This window comes from Dermacentor albipictus, chromosome 2 (assembly GCF_038994185.2).
Source record: "Dermacentor albipictus isolate Rhodes 1998 colony chromosome 2, USDA_Dalb.pri_finalv2, whole genome shotgun sequence".
Lineage (NCBI taxonomy): Eukaryota > Metazoa > Arthropoda > Arachnida > Ixodida > Ixodidae > Dermacentor > Dermacentor albipictus.
In genome coordinates, this window is record NC_091822.1 from 17637482 (window position 1) to 17657994 (window position 20513).

Here is a 20513-nt window from a genome sequence, read left to right on the forward strand (position 1 = left end):
TCACACATTTTACAATATTTATAAACTGAGCAGCACAACCGAGAAATGTAACAAAACTTTTTTGCACTGGTATGCTGACGCTGCCACATGTGTTACACCATGCTGTTTGTTTTGGTGTACAATATTTTGTTTCTTCCATCAGATGGCACTGCGAACATGAACACTGCCAGGAAAAAAAACATGAGATTCGGCTAAATTAAACAAAGAGGCCTAGCCTTGATCAAATCTGTTGTAATTCACTGCATTTATAAAATGTACGCAACTGTGTCCGTGGCATTACAAAGGTTAACCCATTTCATCCAGTAACACAGACGAACTTAAAGCACGCTGCAGTTTAACAGCCCTCAGTCCATCCCATGAGCATAATCTCAGGAGCAATCACCATTGAGCCACTCAAGGAGCAGTAAACTTCTTGCGATGGGCTCGTCAAATTTTTGACACGGCGATGCTGGCTTGGTTATTGGCCTTATCAGGGATGCTTTGCGAGATGTTGGCTACCAAAGCTGTGGTTTGGTTGCCAAGAAACGAAAATGCCAAGGAAAACAAGAATACAGGGGGTAACCTGAATGATATCACAACGATATCACATGTGAACGATATCATGTATAACGTGTGAACGATATCACAAAAATCCAGTGCGATGCTGTCCAGAATCTGGAACTTAAATAATAGACATGATGGCCCAGTGGTGGCTTAACTTTTGGCTTGTCCTAGCTATGAGTTGTGTCAATGGCAATGTGACTTCAAATTATATTACCACTAATAAAGGTGAGGACAAGGCAAGAGAACACAAAATGACAACATGGGCAGTATTATTATGCCTTTATTATCGGTCAATATGATATACAGTAAACATCAACTAGGCCAAACTGAAGTTCAGAAAACTTGCTCTCCGAAACAGAAACTGTTAATTGTACTTTTTCAAACTGATGTTCACTCAACCCGAATACAGTCAACATCTAATTTTTCTAGGTCTTTTACGAACAGGTAAGAAAAATCGGATAGCCCCAAAAAGCTAATGCATTTAACTGCCTTCAAGGGTTCAAATTGCCACAGCCAGTCCTGAAATAGCCACATACACAAACAGTACACTTGTCACTTTAATGGAATTGAAAATATTTACTTATGTGAGGGAGATAAGTTGTTGGTGAATTGTTTAAGAAGTTGTTTACTCATCAAGGGCAGTTACCATTCGGGCTACCTGTCCCTTTCTCGGCGCAGTTACAAGAAGTTTCTCTTCTAGTGGCTCCAGGGAGCACAGATTTTTTGGCGTCGCCACAGTTTTCGGGTCGACCTCCATTGCCTCCTCCGAGGTGCTGGACAAGAGAGAGCCAGGCGCCGAGATGTGCGTCTCGGGCCGTGGAGTTCGGTTTAACTTTGGGCCCGGTGGCACTGCGTTCCGCCAATGATGATGAAGCAGCACTGGCCACAGCGAACAAAGGGGTGGGTGAACTTTCTATAGGAATACTGGACGTGTACCCTGTAGACTCCTTAAACTGGTGTGGCACTGCCTCTTGCCACGCCACACCGGCATGGCTTACTACTTGAGGTGTGTGCCCTAGCCTTTTCCTCGCTTTATTGAATTTGATCTTTTCCTTTACAGTTAGTAAGATTATTTCTTTTTCTTTTTTCCAGCAAGGGCAGCTCCGTGAGTAAGCTGGATGGATCGCCCTAGAAATTGACACACTGTGCAGGAGCATTGCAGCTGTCAGATGGATGGTGACTGGCACTACAATTCACGCATGTTTCTTTTCCTCTGCATGATTGTGATGCATGCCCGAACCGCTGGCACTTGAAGCACTGCCTCGGGTTCGGTACATACAGTCTGACGTTGATTTTCAGATATCCTACATCAAGTGAACTGGGTACCCTACGTCAAGTGAAGCCGTATATATTTAGGTATATGTATATGCCACACCTTGCTATATGGCATGCGGTATATGCAGGTTATATTGCCACACCATTTTATAATTTGCTCATACCTTGTCTTACATTCTTGACAAACTTATTCCTTGGAATATTGAGAATGACAGCCCAGAAACAAGTGCAATGAAACAAAACAACAACAGTGCATGCCTCTTACGTAAAATTTTCTCAGACAGAGATACAGTAAAATCTTGTTAAACCGTACCCCCTTAAACAGTAGTTTCATTTTAAAAGTAGGAAAGTCAAATCTCCAATTCAGCGGCCATTGAACATAATGTGTTTTGTAACCATATAAACCGTACCAGCTTATTGCATACATATTGGTTAACACGTAGTGTTTCCACTTTTCGTTGCGCAAAGACGGTGAGGTGTCTCCATCGGGCAGCCCTGCACAACAACAAGCCTCGGAGACCCTCAATACTCAATAACTCAATACTCAATACCCTCAATAACTCAACATTAGGTTAATTTGGGCATTTGTTCCGAATTAAGAAGGCCTTATTCTTCTATATTATAACAGACTATTGGTTCTAACAGACAAATTTTTGGGCAAATTTTGTCTAGATGATGTAGATACAATATACAGTTGGTTCTAACAGACAAATTTTTGGGCAAATTTTGTCTAGATGATGTAGATACAATATACAGTTGGTTCTAACAGACAAATTTTTGGGCAAATTTTGTCTAGATGATGTAGATACAATATACAGTGCTGTGGCAGAGCACTGCACGCAACTAGCTGTGCGTGCGGCTATGTGTGGCACGTAACTATTTCGGGCCGCTTGCGAAATTTGCAAAGATGCACTTTTTCAGATGAATGCACTATGCTTCCCATTACAGCGTGCTGTGTAACGGCCCACCTGCAGTTTTCGTGTCGGCTACACAAGCGAACCACCGCCACCCACCGCTGTCAGCTCAGCGCCGAGCAAGGGCCAAAGGATGCCGCTAGGCCTGATCAGCAAGTGGTGCTTCAAAACAACTGCTGATGATCGCATAATACTTTCAGGGTGTGTGCAAAGTTGACACTCCCAAATTCCCCGAGTTTTCCAGGTTTTCCCCGAGTGCCCTTGAAAAATTCCCCTGTGTGACACAGAGCTTTGTTTTTGTGTCAAGACAGGCTGACACGACATTATGTCGCCCGATGCTGTCACTCTCTAGTAAGCATGCTAAAAAAACGACTTAATCCAGTTTGAATAGTAGGGAGTATCATTTATTTTATTTTTAAAAATCTGAAGCGAGGGGTTAGTAAAATGTACAGCAAATAAAATATCTTTGAAAAAAATGGTAAAACTCATTGTAAATCGAGTGGAACATTCTCAAATACGAATAAAAACGAGATGCATACATAAACAAATGTTTTCGAATATCTATTTCAGTCACGAATTATGATCGACTGTCAATACATATGTGTGAAACATAGATGGTGCTTGAGACTCCACTGAAAGCAAATCACGTAGATAGAACGAATCTTAGAGCATTTTATGATGAGTCATTATAGTTACAGAGTAATTAAATATTGTAAAGTGTCATGCTGCATTTCTTCATAAAAGGATTAAATCCCCCGTTCAAATTACATGCACAAGCTATTCATTAACTTCAAGCATTTCAAGAAAGAACAAAAATATATATTTCAAAGTTGCTACCGACATGCCCCACATCAAGCGTCAAGTAAAACATGGTAGTGCTTTCACCAAAGTGATACTCTGTAACAATACATATCACTAAGAAGCAAAATGGAAGTAAATTAGGTTATCAGAATCTTCAATTTGCCGTAAGCTTAATGTCCATGCTCTATTCCTTGCTATCACTGCACAGAAATGGCAAAAACAGGTCGCGCCTACAAATGTGGATGCCGTGACTGGAGGAGATATGAGCTACTTTTATCAATTTATAGCAAGCTCATTGTTCAGAGGCCCGAACTTTGTCACAAATGAGATTCTCAACAACTGGTGTGAAGACCTCAACTCTCCTGACATACTCTCAGCCCGCGCACAATGCCTCAGTGTTGCGTTTCACTGCTTTAAAGAGTTTATTTCGGTTTGGATAAGGGACACGTGCATTCCGGCGTAAGGCAATACTTTGTTTTTTGAGCTCAAGCTCCTTGCAAAAAGCGGTGGCAGGGTTCCTTTCCCATTCATTCCCCAATGCTTAGGTCCTTTGTGTTCTTACCCTCCTTCTACCGCGCGTTTGCCCCACGGACCATTTGAAGCATTTTCTTCGTCAGCTGTGCAGTCGACGTATGATTTTTCAGACTCCCTAAGGGCCACGAAAACGTCCGTAAAATCGGGCAGTCAGAAAAAAATCAATGCATGTCTTTTACTGTCATTAAAGGCTGAAATCACCACAGGCACATCCGAAAAGGCCTACCAACACACTTATTAGGCATATCAGTGCCTGTACTGTGACAGGAGATGGCGGATGGGCGCGTGTATAATTAAGGAATAGATACTGGGTCCCATGACAATTGCCCCTTCCCGCGCTTATGCTTCACCATGTAAAACTTCTGTATTGAGGCAAAGCTGACTTTTGGGGACCGGCATTATGCAACGTGCCGTGCTTTCCTAGCTTCGAAGCCAATCACAAGGACCACAAAGACGGAGTCAGTGCCATTGCTTACAGCGGCGAATTCTTTCAATGAAAAACACGGCGCCGAACAGCAAGAAGCTTAATAATTAACGTTGAAGCAGCTAGGCCTAGTGTTTACGAAGGCGGCGAGGTAATCAAAACGGCGGCAGTGGTGGCTTTGATAAATGCCATTTCGGACCTGCGGTCACAGCAAAAAGTCTGGAAAATCGGACAGCGAAGGGCTCTTGTGCCCAACATTTCAGATGTTCTTAGACATTGACTCTGGGGTACGTGACGGTGCCGTGGAGCCGCCCGGCGTCCGGAAAGTCGGCCATTGACTGTACACTGGCCACTCCTCCAGCCGACAACACAGTGTCAAAAGACGATTTGTTACGATCCCTCTCTGTTACGCGAGCCAGCATTACTGCGACTTACATTCCCTTTCAATAAAATTACAGCAAATTTTCCCTGATAGAAGCACAAATTCCCTGAGTTTTCCCTGGGTATTTTGAGACTATTAAAAATCCCTGAGAATTCTTCGTTTTCCCGGTTTTCGCGATTGGTAGACACCCTGACTTTTTCTCATCAAATCAACACAGAATATATGCTGCTATTTGTGGCATTCCAACTGCGACACGCATGATGCAGTCGAGCCGCTTCGTATGGTGTGCCATGGCCAGTGAATAAAAAAAAAAAGTGTGGCCTGCCGTATGCATCGAAAACGATGCCATCTGCTGCCATTCGGGGACTGATGTCAGGGATCGACATAGAAAATGCGGGAGGATCGCGCTTTCAATGTAGTTGCCAGTGGAAACCGACATGTCCTATCCGCAAGAGCTAGTGTCGTTCGGCCCAGCTAAGCAGCTAAGAATGCAACTACGGCTGAGACATTCGCTCCCATTGCACAGCCCGCCTGACATGGCAGGCCACGCCTTTTTTTGTATCCAGTGGGCTCCGGGTTGAATTTGCCTCGTACTACAGCTCTTGTTCATGCTACAGACTTAGCAGTAGTTTTTGATTGTCGTGAAAGATAAAATTAAGACATTGGTTTATACTACCAGTCACTGTTTTGTGGGAAGAACAAACTGTCGATTATGTTTGTGTCATAGTGGTGCTGACACACTCGGGCCAGGTAGCCAGAACGGCAGTGCTGTCCAGCCAGCAGGGAGTCTTATATTTGGTGTACATGAACGAGTTTAGGTAGGCAAAGCGCCAAGCCCAGCTTGCATTTATTTGCACTCCTCTGGGCTTCTTTTGTAAGCCCAGCGCTTTGCGACCCATAGATTTGCATATGCAAAATCTAGAACTCCCAAAATCATGGCGCTTTAGATTGTGTTATGTAGGTGTATATATGCTCTAGTACGAGGAAACTGACAGTTGTCAGCAATTAGCATGCGGAAAAAAGCAGACAGGAAGACACCGTGCCACTTGGTTGTATAATTATTTCTGCATAAATCCGTTTATCCGTAGTTACCTATTTTGATGGTTTTATCGTTTCAGCAGTTCCTTACGATTAGAGAGCGATGTATGCAAAGTTTTGTCATTTCACAACATATTGACACGTGTACTTTATCGGGCGACCACGTTTCGCCGCCTAACAAATGTAATCGCACAGTGCGGGACGCGCCTGCATGTATCCGAAGTTTCTGGAAAGTTATCAATGCTTCTACCCGGCTGCCTGTTGTCGCCGAACCTTATGTTATCTGATTTCATCGCGTGATGCGAATGGCGTAGAACTTTGTGGAAGGCACGCGGGTCCGAACGATTAGTCTGGAACATTCAACGACTGCTGTATAAAAGCCGACGCGCTTGACCCGCTGATCATATTTCCGACAATCGCCGACCGTGTTCGCCGCTATCGTTGTGCTATAAGTGTAGCCTGTTTTTGTGGGCACAGGTTTGCCCAATAAAAGCTAGTTTTGTATTCCACCGTATTGCTGCTTTCTTCACCGTCACTACCACGTGACAATATTGTGGCCCTAATTTTGGACATAAGGAACTTTGGATAAAAACGGACGTTTTTCACTGGCTTATCGCGGTTTGTTGTAACGAGCGTCGATTGTAGTGTGCATGCAGCCTTGACACTGTCAGCTTAGGCTGTGCTGTGCAATATTACTTTGTAGCTTTACTAGCTATATGCTCGCATGTGAGCTTACACTGTTCCAGCCAGTAAGTGCACTCATGAATTGGGAAGGTGCACACTATAGTTTCCGCCTGAGCACCCTTGGACCCCAACTCCCCGCATGTGGCCGTCAGCAGTGGCTGTGCACAGGATCTTACACCCAATCGCCAATGTAGTCTACCAGTCCACATTTCAAACGCAAACTTCCATAAATGGCTAGCTGGCTGTCGTACACGCCGGCTATGCCTAACCAGCGCCACCCCGTGGCCGGGTGCAAGTCAGAATAGGTGGCCACAGATAATGCAGTTTGGTAGATTTGGTCGTCTAGTGCCACGTGCAGGATGCGGTGATAATAATGCCATTATCAGCAGGAAAACTAGAGCCACAACACTTGCAAAAATTAGCCAGCACATGGGTATGCATATAACCCTTCGTGAAACTTTATTCTCTCAAAAGTTTCGCACCCCAATGCGAGGGTGCAGGCAATACATGAGGGTGGGCCTTATGAAAATAAGTACGATATATTCGTGAGCAGCAGAGAAAGGATTAAACTGATATATGAACAGGAAGTTTCAAAATTCATGAACAGGTGTGTCCAATACGATCTGCATAAGCCCATCCTTGCACATGCTTTTGCGCTTTCTATGTGCGGTGCCTTTGTTATTGTTCCTTCTCTTCGAGTTGAGTTGACTGTTTCGATCAACCTTGTTGACCAGGACGAACATTGTGCCAGCAAAGACCATGCGCTGTGGAAAGGCTGTGCATGTCGATACAGTAAAACCTCATTATAATGAAACGGGATATAACAAAGCAATTATAATGCCCTTTCAAATTCCAATAGATGCCCATGTATTGAAAACCTCGTTTTATTGAAGCTAAAATTTCCTTGCAATGGGTATAATGAACCTTTTTTTTCCTTTCACAACGAGCACTTACTGACCATTTTGGTACCCATCAGGTCAATGTCTTATAGCGCGCGACATGCGCGTCTCCCGGCCTCCCCTTTCCCATGGAACTGGTGGACTTGCCCGCTCTTCCACTACGCGCATGGGGCAGTGTTGATGGCGGCTTTGTTGTTGCTTGTAGTTGCTTGTCGTTGCCTGCGTGTGCATCAAGGATATCAGTGTTTCTATCGGTTTGTTTGTGCGAGTTCCCGCCGCCAGAAAGGAGATGGATGATGGCAATAGCAAACGGAAGCACAAAACAATATCAATTGAGTAGAAGGCGGCTATGCTGAAAGCCGTCGAGTCCGGCGCGAAGAAGAAAAAGTGGCCGAAGATTTTACAATATCTGAAACGATTTAAAGTCTCTCCAGGTTTAGAAAATTCGATCAATAATGGCCCCTAACGATCTAAAAAGAAGTCAACACTTTTCCGGCAGAAATGACGGCCTTTGTTTTCTTTGGGAGTGGTGAATTCAAATGCTTCCACTGTAAGCTTTTCCGTAGTGTTTCAGGCTAGTAGTAGTGGCACCATGAGTCATCCCCGGTCACAAATGCAGACAAAATGTCGTCACCCTCATCTGGGGTTCTTTGACGTGCACTTAAATATAAGTACACGGTTGTTTTCGCATTTCGCCTCCATCGAAATGCAGCCGCCGTGACCGGGATACGATGCCGTGACCTCGTGCTCAGCAGCCCAACACCATAGCCACTGAGCAACCACGGCCTTTTCAACTGTGTTGGGGATGATTGCACGGTGGCTTTGGCCCGGCCATGGATCGTCTTTGTAACTTTCATGTCCTTCTTTGAACAGTTTGCGACAATGCTTCACAGAGGCCAATGAAACGCAATGTTCAACGCATACGGCAGCCATATGGCGAATAATTTCTTTTTGAGAAACATCTTCATTTGTCAAAAAACCTCACGACACCAAGCTGTTCAACTTTTTGGAGTGTCCATTATGTCAACTAACCCTGTCCAACCCAGTGTATGAGAGCATTAAAGAACATTTAACCTCACCTCTGCATGTCACTTGTAAATGAGATGCGTATGTGCTATGCGCATGCCTCGAAAATAACGAACCGAACCATTATTGCGCGGAGCGGCTTGTCTCACTTTAATTTGACTTGCCTTCGTACATTATAAATGCGAAGATACATTGGAATATACAAATATGAAGATACAGCGTAATACAGGTCAAAAATTGGCAATTGAAACAAAGTTCACTGCGCGTATACAGAAAACCTCGCAACAAGATATTTAAATATATGTATAAGTCTCCAATAAATCTACGTACCTAAGAAAAAGTCACTATATATAATGCGCCAAACAAGGCAAATAAATAGGTTGCGCAACCACAGATTCACAGATCACAGCACTCCCCCCCCCCCCTCCACTCCCAAAATGTATCGCGTGCGACGGAAGGCGGCGCGCTTCCTCCCCGCTTTTCTCCCTTGCTCACATAAGACTCATCGTCGACTCACCCCTTCCCCCTTCCCCCCACGCTTTCATTCGCACATAGAGCATGCGGCGCGCGGTCACGATGTTATCGCCCTTGGCCTTTATTTATACGGAACATGAGGGCAACGGCAGGAATGCGCCTGGAGTCTTCATATAGCTGCTATCACAATAATATAATAGTATCTAGCAACTGAAGCGTCCCGTGGCCCATTACTTTCCGCAAAAGAAGTAACAAAATCGAACTTTCACCATGCGGCAATTTGCTGCACCGCAACAATGTCTTCTTTTTTTCTTTTGTGGGGCGGGGGGCGGTGAAATAGAATAACGCAAAGGAAAGCATGTTGGCTACAATCGAATGCCTACTTTGGGCACCTAGTGTGCCTACCGAAGGAATATCGAAGAAAACGTGTGACGCTTGGTCCACAGAAAACCATACACATACTGCTCGGTATCCTACACCAGCGAGACAAAATTTTTCGGAGAGGTTGTGCTCAAGCGAATGCGTTGCAATCCGTCGAGTCCCCGCAGTGCTGGCAGCGATCGACTATGCATTGTTTCTTTTTCTCGTCTGCTAGCTAGAAAGCGTCCAAAACTCTGCCAGGTGAAATTGCAGTCAGCCAGAGAAAAACGAAGGCGCATCCAAGTGCGCCGCGCGGTTGTCGATGCAGCACGAGAAAAACGCATGCGCTCTGGCTGGATCGGCAGCCCACGGGTTGCGAGAACAAAAAAAAAAAAGATGAGAAAGAGGCCTAATGTATCCTCGCGAATACAAGTCTAGGTAGAGAAATAAATAATAACTTAGTTACAATGGTGCCTTAAGTGTCTTGACATGGATGCTTTGGCGCAGGTGAAAAAAAATTCATATTCTTTTTTGTGACCTGATGGCACAAATGAACCACCACAACGCTTTGTCTCATCGGACCTCGCTGCGTGGTTGTCGACTTGTATCCCGATGTACGACTTTAGAAAGGTCGATGCACCTTGGGCGTCAAATGTTTACAACACCATTAAACCCACAAAGTTCCGCAATCGAACATCTAAAGCACGACTTTGAAAATGTCAATGCACCTTTCGCATTAAAATGTTATGAGAACTTTATACCCACAAAGTTTCAGAATTGAAATCCAAGCGCTCCGTAGATTCCGCGGCCTCCACGAGATGCCGAGACGAGCCCGCTCGCCATCAAAACGCCCTTGAAATTTTGTGCTCGGTGGGGCTCCTTGCGTTATGATATGTGACTTCAGATGCATGGGCGTTTCCGCGAAATCCAGCCCGATTTCGCAATGTTCGCGCTAAAATGTCTTTTCGAGAGTGAATTCAGGACATTCTAGACAAAATCGAGCATGATTTCCGGCGCCGAGAGTTGTTTTTGTCGGTGGCGCATGACAGCACGAAAAAATTACGGGGGGGGGGGGGGGGGGGGGCTCAAGCCCCATAAGCCCCCCCTCTGGCTACGCCCCTGGCCTCAACCTACATTGGGAATGATGGGAAGTGCAGGCTTCGGATTGACTTCGATCTTTAGACTAGTGGCATTAGCTTGCGGCACAGTAAATGAAGCTATACTAAAATATTATTGCGTAAAATCTAATTTTATTTCTGCAGCATCCTATTTAATGCACAATACATTACATAAGTTTTGTATGACTTTGTGATTGAAGCACGGTTTACCACTGTGACAAGCATGTGACGCCCCCTCGGGCATAATCTTCGTTGGGCAAATGAGGGTACGCATTCTTCTGAAATTCTGTTCCCGATTTAGCGCCAGAGAATAACTATTTATTCATTTTTAGAACAGCAATAAGAACCATGCTTGTACTTATATAAAAATACAGTCGACGACTGATTTTTCGGACATGCTTGATTTTTCATACTTTTTCCCGGCCCCAGGACATACCTCATAAAGTCAATGTATTAAATGGCTCAAAATTTCGGACACCCTAGGGGGGGCTGTTCGATTTTTCGGACTTTCCAAGCGTCAGCCGGGCCAACTGCTGCGCATTTTGAGCTGTGTCACTGCCATCTTGTTTGTTTACATTTTGCTCCTGTAGCCTCGAAACTGGTGCCAGTCTTGCATGGCGGTTCCTCAGCTACTCGGACGCTGGATTGAGGCTTACATGCTAGCAGCTTCTGCTTCCACAACAGTGTCACTGCTATAACGCAATGTTTTTTTTTTCCTTTCTTCCTTAGACTGCCTGTTTGTGTTTGCCATGGATTGACGAGCTTAGCGAGTAAGCCTAGTCGTGGTCGTGCTGCGGAGATGCGAAAACCACGTTCTGTCGCTACCATAGCTCGCATTTGATTGAATCGGCTTCAGTGCTTCAAGACACTGTTTCCGGAACTTTTATTTTTGTGTGCAACATGGCAGCGAGGAGGCACTCAACGAAGTCGGTGTGACAACTTCCCGACGACTGCGCTGTGTGTGCTGCTTAGCCAAGCATGCCGATTCACAAAGGAGAAGAAATATATGTTGTTGTTGGCCTTGAGAGTTCCGATGAACCAAGGCAAGTATGCCACAATGTCGATGGCGAAGAAAGTGGCAATCATCAAGCTCGCCGAAGGTGGCCGATCACCGGCAGATGTCGCAAAAGAGTTTAAAATTTCCAAACAGACTCTTTCAGACTATATGAAAAACAAGCAAAAGATTTTAGAGGTGGCAGAAAAGTCTACTGGGTGTCGTCAGAAAAATGTAAGCCAAGGCACCTATCCAAAGCTCAAGGAGGCCCTCCTTGTATAGCTGAAGTCAACAGTGGCCAACAAAGTTCCTGTCTCCGGTGCCCTCTTCAAACAGAAAGTTGAGTTGAGACGATGGCGCTTCAGATGAACATTGATTGATTTAAGGTCAGCGACTGCTGGCTAAGAAACTTCAAAAAGCGTGCTGATCGCAGTTTTAAAAAACTGTGGGGCGAAAGTGCAGCTGTTGAGCTGAGTGTTGTTGCGGGCTACCACTGTGAAAAGCTGCAGTCGCTCTTACAGGAGTACTCGCTGGATGACATTTTCAATTGCGACGAGACCGGACTTTTTTTTAAGCTGATGCCAGAGAAGATTGTTGCCTTTGCTGGTGACCCTTGCCATGGTGGAAAACACAGTAAGGAACGAGTTACTGTTTTGGTCGACAGCAATATGCCGGGGACAGAAAAACTGCCGATGCTCGTCATCGGCAAGCCGAAAGCTCTGAGGTGCTTTAAAGGCGTAAAGTCCCGGCCTGTCTTGTACGAGGCGAACAAGAAGGCAGGGATAACGCAGCAGTTTTTTGAAAGCTATGTGAGAAAACTAGATCGTAAATTTGATCTAGAAGGCCGCAAAGTTTTGTTGTTCGTCGACAATTGTGCTGCACACAACTTGAAGTCTGTGCGAGTCAATTTCTTGCCACCGAACACGACAAGTATCCTGCAGCTGATGGACCAAGGCGGGATATGCAACCTGAATGTGGACTATCGGTCACGCTTGCTTTCGCCTGTGGTGTTGTGCCTCGATAGTGGAAAAGCCTACTCTGTCAATTTGCTTGGAGCAATTAGCATGCTCGCTGATTTATGGAAGTCGGTGGCACCCACAACGCTGCGCAACTGCTTCCGCCACGCAGGATTTGTGTTGAATGGCGACTTGGCTGTCTTGGACGAGGATAATGTCGCCGAGCAGCTGTCTGGAAATGAGCACCTCATCGACAACCTTCGCACTGCAGGCGTCGAAATTCCCTCAACCATCTCGTTTTCGGCGTTCACGGACGTGGACAGCGAGTTGGAACTGTGCGCCGGGCTCACGGATCAAGAAGTCATTTGCCAGGTGCTTGCAGAGTCCGAGAGCGACGACAGCGACAACTCGCCTGCAGCAGCGCCGCTGACACAAGCTGAGCTGATGCAAGCGGTCGCAAGTCTTTTGTCGGCTTACGGCAACATAACGACTCTCACCGAAATTCAGGCGGACCTGCTTACACGTAAGCGAAGCACGGTTCAGAAGACCATTAATCCCTTTTTCCAGCCTCTAACTCAATAGTAAGCTATAAATTGAGTTTTCGGGGGGCACATTTGTTTTTTCGGACTGCCTGATTTTCTGACATTTTCGCGGTTTCTTGAAAGTCCGAAAAATCGGTCATCGACTGTACTCATCAAGTATTCATGGAAATAAAAATTTTATAGTGGGAGAAGGTATTGCGCCTTTGAGAGGAATGCTACAAGTGTCGTCTGCTACGACGCCTGCTTGCTGCAAATGCGAGACTTTTCACGCAGACGACAGGCACTTGCGAACTCTCTCGCTCTTTCAAAAGGCTGCATCAGCTGTCACGATTGCTGAACATCTTCAAGTACTTTTAAGCACATCTGCTGCAGTGCTGCTAGGACGCTTATAACCTGCTGCGAGCATGCTTCGGTATATTTTATATTCTGAAACGTGTGCAGCAGCTGTTATGACGTGGCTTTGCACTTGCCCATTTTGCGACAACAGACTAGAGTCAAGAAGCAGCAACCAGTAAGTTTGTGTTCTCAAATGTCCTAAAACACACATTTCAATGAGCACATAAACGAGCAATGTGCAATGAAGTCCCCAATCAAATTTGATTGTCAAGCCACTAGACGTAAAACTGTGCATGTCTTGTATCAGTTTTTTTTGCTCTTGTGAAGTTTCATAAAGCACGTAACACTACAATGCCAACCTAACACATTTAACAAACAAAGATCAAAACAATCAAAACACATTCTTTCAATGTCTACGATGTGGTCGCTTTCTCATCAGGGATTCGACACCACACCGCGACACATATTCCCAGCCGCTGGCACAGCAAGCTATCGCCATTTCGAGCAACAGAACAAAGGCAGAGCTTTGCTTTGCACTGTCCCACTGCAGGTTGCAGCAATTGCGTTTGGAGCGAAACCAAAACTGCCCAAAAATACCTGTAGACTAGTTCGCCAGTCAACAGAATACCAATCCAAAATCTGTACTTCCTATCATTTCCATGATGGTTGAGCAATTGCAGCACCAGATTTTTCCCTAGTTATAGTAATATGAAACTTATGTAACGAAGTAATTACCCCCCCCCCCTCAACTTTGTTATAACGAGGTTTTACTGTACAACAATCATGGCCGGGTCTTACGCAGAGTATTAGAACAAAACTAAGTGTAGATATTCTATTTACAAATAAAATTATTCCAACGCTCACAATTCGATTTGTACATCAGAGTAGTTGCACATCCCTATTCATAGGCTATGCCTGCTGCTGTGTGCATCCCTGATTATGTGCACACCCTGCACTGAGACTATCCATACTTTGTACATAGCTATGTTAGCGCAGTGCATTTCCATCGCTCTCACACTGCCTGAAACATATCTGGTTGCTACTGACCGTCACATTCTATTCGTGTTTGCACAAAAAGCCAAATATCTTTTTCACTGCACAACTTGAAGTGCAGCGAGACACCCAAGCCTGCATCTGAGGACAGCTTCACCTTTGTGCAGCACATTTTGGGAGAAGCAGACTCTAGCTGCTCTAGCACAGTAATTTACACACCAGCAGCAGCAAATAAAATAGCAAACAAAGCTAACAAAAAGGCTTCTCAAGGTTGCTGTACACTGCAACAAGCACAGCTGCTTTTGAAAGCAAAATCATGTTTCTTTAGTTTTTACTTCTAGAAGTATGCGCTGCAACCCAAAAATTTGACCCGAACTTGAAAAAAAAATGTGCAACCTTTACGCAATAATATATACACTACCTTTCACAAAATGTCTAAATATGCCCGAAATCTAAACCTTATATAGCAGATTTTAAATGCGTGACTTACTGTCAGTGGTACAACTGAAAAAGAGAGGAACAGACCTTGAATAGTTTAAACAAAACTATGCGCCAAGAGAAATAAGAATAACTGAATAAATCAAAATAGGATATAAACACTCTACCGTCGTCTTTGTGTTAAAGGCTAACTGCAACAAAACTTCCACTTTTGCTAAATTGATTATAACAGAGTAGTATGTGCAATTAAGGCACCTTGGCAATGATGCAGGGCTGGTAGTTGTCTAATTTTCTTATAAACAGCCTTTAATGCTTTCCTGTCCATGCCTATTCCCAAATGAAGATAGCTATCAATGGTTGCAAATTCGTATTTTACCACTTTCGAAGCACTCCCAGACAGCTAGTGCCATTTACTGGGCAATTTAGGAACTATTTAGTCACTTTCGGTTCTCAGTTTTCATTTTCGCCGTGTGTGGATTTTTAAAGCGCCTCTGGATATGGTGGGGTGTGGTCAACACGATGAGTGCTCATAGTTTGTAAGAGGCTGATGTGCGTCGCTCATGCAAGGAAACTTTGTATTTCTACCTATTCTAATGCATCTGTGCACGTTTTTGGACTTTGGAAGCAGCAGTGACACGAAAGACAGCTTCAGTGTGTCTCATTTTCAAACGGAGTTTCCCTTCGCCAAACCACTTCAAAGCTGGTGCACACTGAATATAAAGATATTCCACAGGTTCTAAAGGTCACAGTTCTTATCTGCAGGGTGTAAAGAACCTCCGGTCGGAATCATTTGCTGGCAGCCGCACCGTGAGTCAGTATGCGTGTAAAGACCGCCGGGTTTGTCCTCGGCATTGCACTAGAGCTAGTCACTAAGGATAACATTTTCTTTCATTTCTCAAAGAATATTTTACATAGAAACATGATATTAGCTGGAATATTGGACAAGTACATTGCGATAAAAATTTATATTCTGAAAATCTTTAAAGGCTTTTCTGTGTGAAGAAACAATTACATCTTTAAATCACTCTCTCTTTCTTCTACAAAATTTTTGTTTATTTTTTACCTCCTTTTTAATAAGCATGTTGTTTAAGAATAGTACCGTTGGAAAGAAAACTTCATTTCTTACAATTAGATATGATACACTTAAGTATCAAGCATGCTCTGTGGCTCTGTGATAGGGCTTTCAGCGTGCCTAAGGTGCCGCCTAATCTCGGAGGTCATGCCAAGGTGTCTTGCGAGTTCTCAACATTCCAGGTTAGGTACTATTTCCAGTGAATGGTAACAGTGGCATTTGCAGTTTTATTTTCGGAAAGGTCTATTCTTGCTAACTTTTTGTGATGAATCCACTAGAATTTTAGAAGTGAAGTTTTGCACAGAGGCTGCCTTACATATCTGTAGTACGTGAAACTAGTCTTTTTATGCAGTACACAATTTTGCTGCAGTTGGCATTTGAGCAAAAACACAAGGCCTCCTTTCACTTTCGGGTGAAACTGAACAGAAGCATGGCAAAATTTCGTCAACCTGCACAGAGGAGAAAAGATAAAATGCACAAGGCAGTGCTTTTGGGTGTCTCACCTTAGGCGTCTGAAGAATGACACCAAATGCTGAAAAGGTGTCGTACAGCAGCTTCTCATCCACCTCTGGGTCCAGGTTGCCAATGAAAATGTTTGCGCCCACATCCAGGTTTTTTTGGTGCGCTGACGCCTGAAAGCAATCATAGCACATAAGGTCAGGACATGAGCATTGGAGGTCTGCATTCACCTGTCACTAAGCGACTGTTCCTTGCTTCATTCACGCAGCACATTAGTGATGCACAGTTGAACATAGTTATAGTTAATGCGGACATACTATTATTGTTTATATTGTCTGTTCTGAAGCTTCACTGAGAATGTCATCATCATCAGCCTATGTATGTCCACTGCAGGACAAAAGCCTCTCCCAGCGATCTGCAATCACGCTTGTCTTATGCTAGCTGATTCAAAGTTATGCAAGAAAATTTCTTAATTTCATTACACCAGCTAATTCTCTGTTGTCCTCAACTGCACTTTCCTTCCCTTGGTACCCATTATCTATCTTTCTTTTTTGTTCACTTGGGTTGCGACACGCATAACTTCAGTATGAAATTAAACATAAGCATGCAGGCCCATTTTGTGCAGATACTGCAACAGTGACTTACATAATGTGTTGCCCATATCAAATCGTTCATAATCTTCAGGTTGGTCACTGTTCAATTTTAAATTTCAATGTCTACGTACACTTTTGTGGACTGCTTTTGTCCCTAGGCATGTCTAAAGTAGATGGTTGTTATGCATTACGTCCTGCTTAACCCTATTTTTCCTCTCAACGTCAACTAGAATAATGGCTACCTGCACACACTCTTACCCAAGCACTGTTCAGAGATTGGTACAGAAGACTGAGCATTATTGCTGTGGTTTGTCATTTGGTTTGCTTCTGTCACTGTACCAAGCATTTTTAGAATGTTCACTGTACTTTAGAAAATTCCCTGCAGCAGATAGCGCAAATGAACTTCTTGAGCTTAATCCCTCAACAAGGAAGACATTGCAGGTGAAATTAAATACATGCTTTATGAACACAATTTAGTAAATTTTCGAACTTTTAGAGCTAATTACTTTGGGAAACATGTTGCAAAGTACTACCTGGACGAATGTAAGTTTGGGCTTGTTGGTATTCCATTTTATTTTTTTAGTGCACAAAAGACAGGGAGAGTTTAGACAAACGTAGATGAAGCACTCCATCCAACAATAGTTTATTTTCACAAGCATCACACATATAAAGGGTACTTAAGGTAACTTGAGAAAAGGATATTAAAAAAAAAGTGGTTAACCGTAGCTTAACGAAACTAACAACATATGATTTGCCGTCATGTGGCTCTCTTTAGAGTATTTTTTATATTCCGCTTAATTCGTTAACTAAGATCAATTATGCAAAATTTTTAATGTTCACTTTAGGGCCAAGTGAATTTCATTGCATTGTAGAGGGGGTTCAGAAATGACTGATCCGATTTTTAGTGGCAACGTACATGCTGCGGGGTGATTTTTTTTTTTCAGAGTTTAAAGAAAGCTCATGAAATATGAAATAAAACCACATGACTGCGCTCATGCACCATTGTATTGCAGCACTCTCAACCATGCGTCAAGCCTATGGCTTATCAGAGACGAAGGGCGCTTCCATTCCGTGAGCCACCGCCAAAGATGCTGATGCACTGTGAAGCCGATGCCTAGAGCCGCGGCCACTCACTTCGCCACAAACCGCGTGCACTATTCTTTCGCACGAAGTGTGGTTGAGAGCGCTGCAATACGATAGCACATGAGCGCAGTCACGTGTTTTTATTTCATATGTAGCGGGCTTTCTTTAAACACCGAAAAAATCACCAAGCAGCATATACGTTGCCACAAAAAAATTGGATCGCTCATTTCTGAATCCCCTCAATGAAATGCACTTGGCCCTAAAGTGAATATTACAAATGTTGCATAATTCACCTTTGCTAATTAACTAATTAGGTGATATAAATAATACTTAAGGACCGCCACATGATGGCAAACTATATGCCATTGGTTTCATTGAGCTGCAGCTAACTACTTCTTTAAATCCTTGGTTCAAGTTACGTGAAACACCCTGTACACAGACCAACAACAGCTTGCAAAAGAGCTTTCTGTACAATTTCATAAATCATGACATAAAGCATGAGTACATGAAAGCCACAAATGATGATAAAACCAAGAGAACTTGGTCCATGTCTGTCTGAACTGTCCCTGCGTCTCTTGTGTGCTAAATGCTAAAATACTATCTGGGGCCAGTGATTTATCAGACCACATCTACTTGAAATGAATTTTGAAACTAGTACCAGTTTTGAGATAAGCATATTCAGACTTGCGGAAAAATTCACTGTTGTTCCACCTTTTTCTTAAACAAAAAGCCGTGCAAGGCAAATTCAACCGAAGCACCGAAGCATATAGACTATTTTTTCATGGGTGCCACCATGGATGGATGGATGTTATGAACGTCCCCTTTGGAACGGGGCGGTGGCTTGCGCCACCAAGCTCTTGCTATTATACTGCCTATTGTCCTATCTAGGTTAAAAAAGAATAAAGGAACACAAGAACACTACAAACTCCCACAACCAAATTTTCTGACCCCCTATTGCGAACTTTGATTTTGTACATCTCTGTTTTTCTTGTTGTTTACCTACTTTTCTTCCACCAATCTTCCAATCGCCTCTTACTGATCTCTATTGCGGACATGTTTACTCTTCCCCTACTCTCGCTGAACCCAAGGGCTTCAAGGAGGCCAGTGGTGCCTAAATTGACTGCTGGGTAGATGTCTTCACATTCTAATAAAACATGCTCCATCGTTTCCCTAGCTTTACCGCAGCAACCACATGCTTCTTCTTCCTTCTTATATCTTGCTTTATAGGTGCGTGTTTTAAGGCATCCTGATCTCGCTTCGAAAAGTAATGAGCTTCCCTTTGAGTTATCATAAATTGTTTATTTCCCAATGTTTTTTACCATATTGCTATGCAGTGGAGCCATCTATGGGCAGTCGGCCTGCTGGCTTGGGCGAGCACTCCGTCTTGCATAGCAGACGGAGTGCTGGTGTTTGTTTTCGTGCTTGTGCAGTCTGTTTAGTATGACTTGTCTCTTGTATGGATTAAAGTGTTCTGCGAGATGTACTAAAGTGAGTTAAGCCAGTATGACGGAGTTTCGGCTGGTGTTGAGGTAGACAGAGCATGCAGCACGATGTGTGCGCGCATATTTGAGCCTACAATCAGCCTCGGAGATCAACTGTATATTTCTGTATGTTCCAATCCCTAGTGTGACCTTATTGCAGTATTATCCTCTAGTTCTAAGCTGCAGTTTAGGAGCAATGAAACATACACAACGATCGTAACAGCGTGGGTACCTTTCTGCTACGATAGGAGCTGTGCTGTTATACTTTGACAAGCGTTCAAACTGTTAGCTGCAGATTACATTGCGTGACTACTTGGTTCGGCAGATGATGTTTCCAGTCATGAATAAGATAGTTCTGATTAGTAATAACAGCATATCTTACAGTGTGAATTAAGCTTGTCCAGCAAAGCAACCATATACAAACTGTGCGAGCGTCCTAAGCAGTGGTAGGTGCTGGATTACAGACATCTTATATATCTTCTACAGATATCTTTTATATAGTGCATGGTCCAAGCATATGGCATCAATGTTTATAGATCTATAAACGTTGTGCGGCATGACTATGGGAGGTCGTACAGTGGCGTTAGCCCATTTTCTCCTTTTTCGAGAAAGAGGATGATAACTGAATTTTATTTTTTCAGTTGTGTTTGTTCCATTCTCTACGGTGCACTTCCACGTATTACGAAAATTTTGTCCTAAAAAATAGTCATCACATTTCTTTTACGCGATCCCTCTCATATATTATGGCTTCACAGAGCAAAAAGGCAATGCTGAAGCACACAGCTTATACAGGTTGTCCCACAAAACTTGAGGCAAAGTTTTAAATATGAAAGGCACTCTGGACGTGAGTTGAATCGAATGCGCAATGTTGGCACTGGCCTATAGTTACTCAGGCTATATTTTATTTTCCCCTTAACCAGCGGATTAGTTATGTTTAATTAATCAACTGTGCAAGTATTGGCTGCAGACCCCAAGTGAGATATGCAACGTTGTAGAGCACCCTGAGAAACCTTTCAATAAATTGTTTCCAACACGATATATCTCACGTGGTCCTTTTTTCCGCATTCCAAAGAAAGCCCACGAATTATGAAAAA

The 20513-nt window shown here is 43.7% G+C and overlaps 1 protein-coding gene and 1 long non-coding RNA gene across 2 annotated transcripts in view; one reads left to right on the forward strand and one right to left on the reverse strand.

Moving 5' to 3' along the window:
* LOC135918446 (splicing factor 3B subunit 4-like) overlaps positions 1–20513 on the reverse strand; it is a 187264-nt gene that overhangs the window by 80664 nt on the left and 86087 nt on the right. The window contains exon 4 of the mRNA XM_070533498.1: positions 16307–16435. Within this exon, the coding sequence (XP_070389599.1) occupies positions 16307–16435 (129 nt within the window). The remainder of the gene's footprint in view (positions 1–16306; positions 16436–20513) is intronic.
* LOC135918461 (uncharacterized) lies at positions 1639–2803 on the forward strand. Its single transcript, XR_010569660.2, has 3 exons — positions 1639–1719; positions 1843–1899; positions 2767–2803. It is a non-coding gene; the product is annotated as an uncharacterized lncRNA (long non-coding RNA).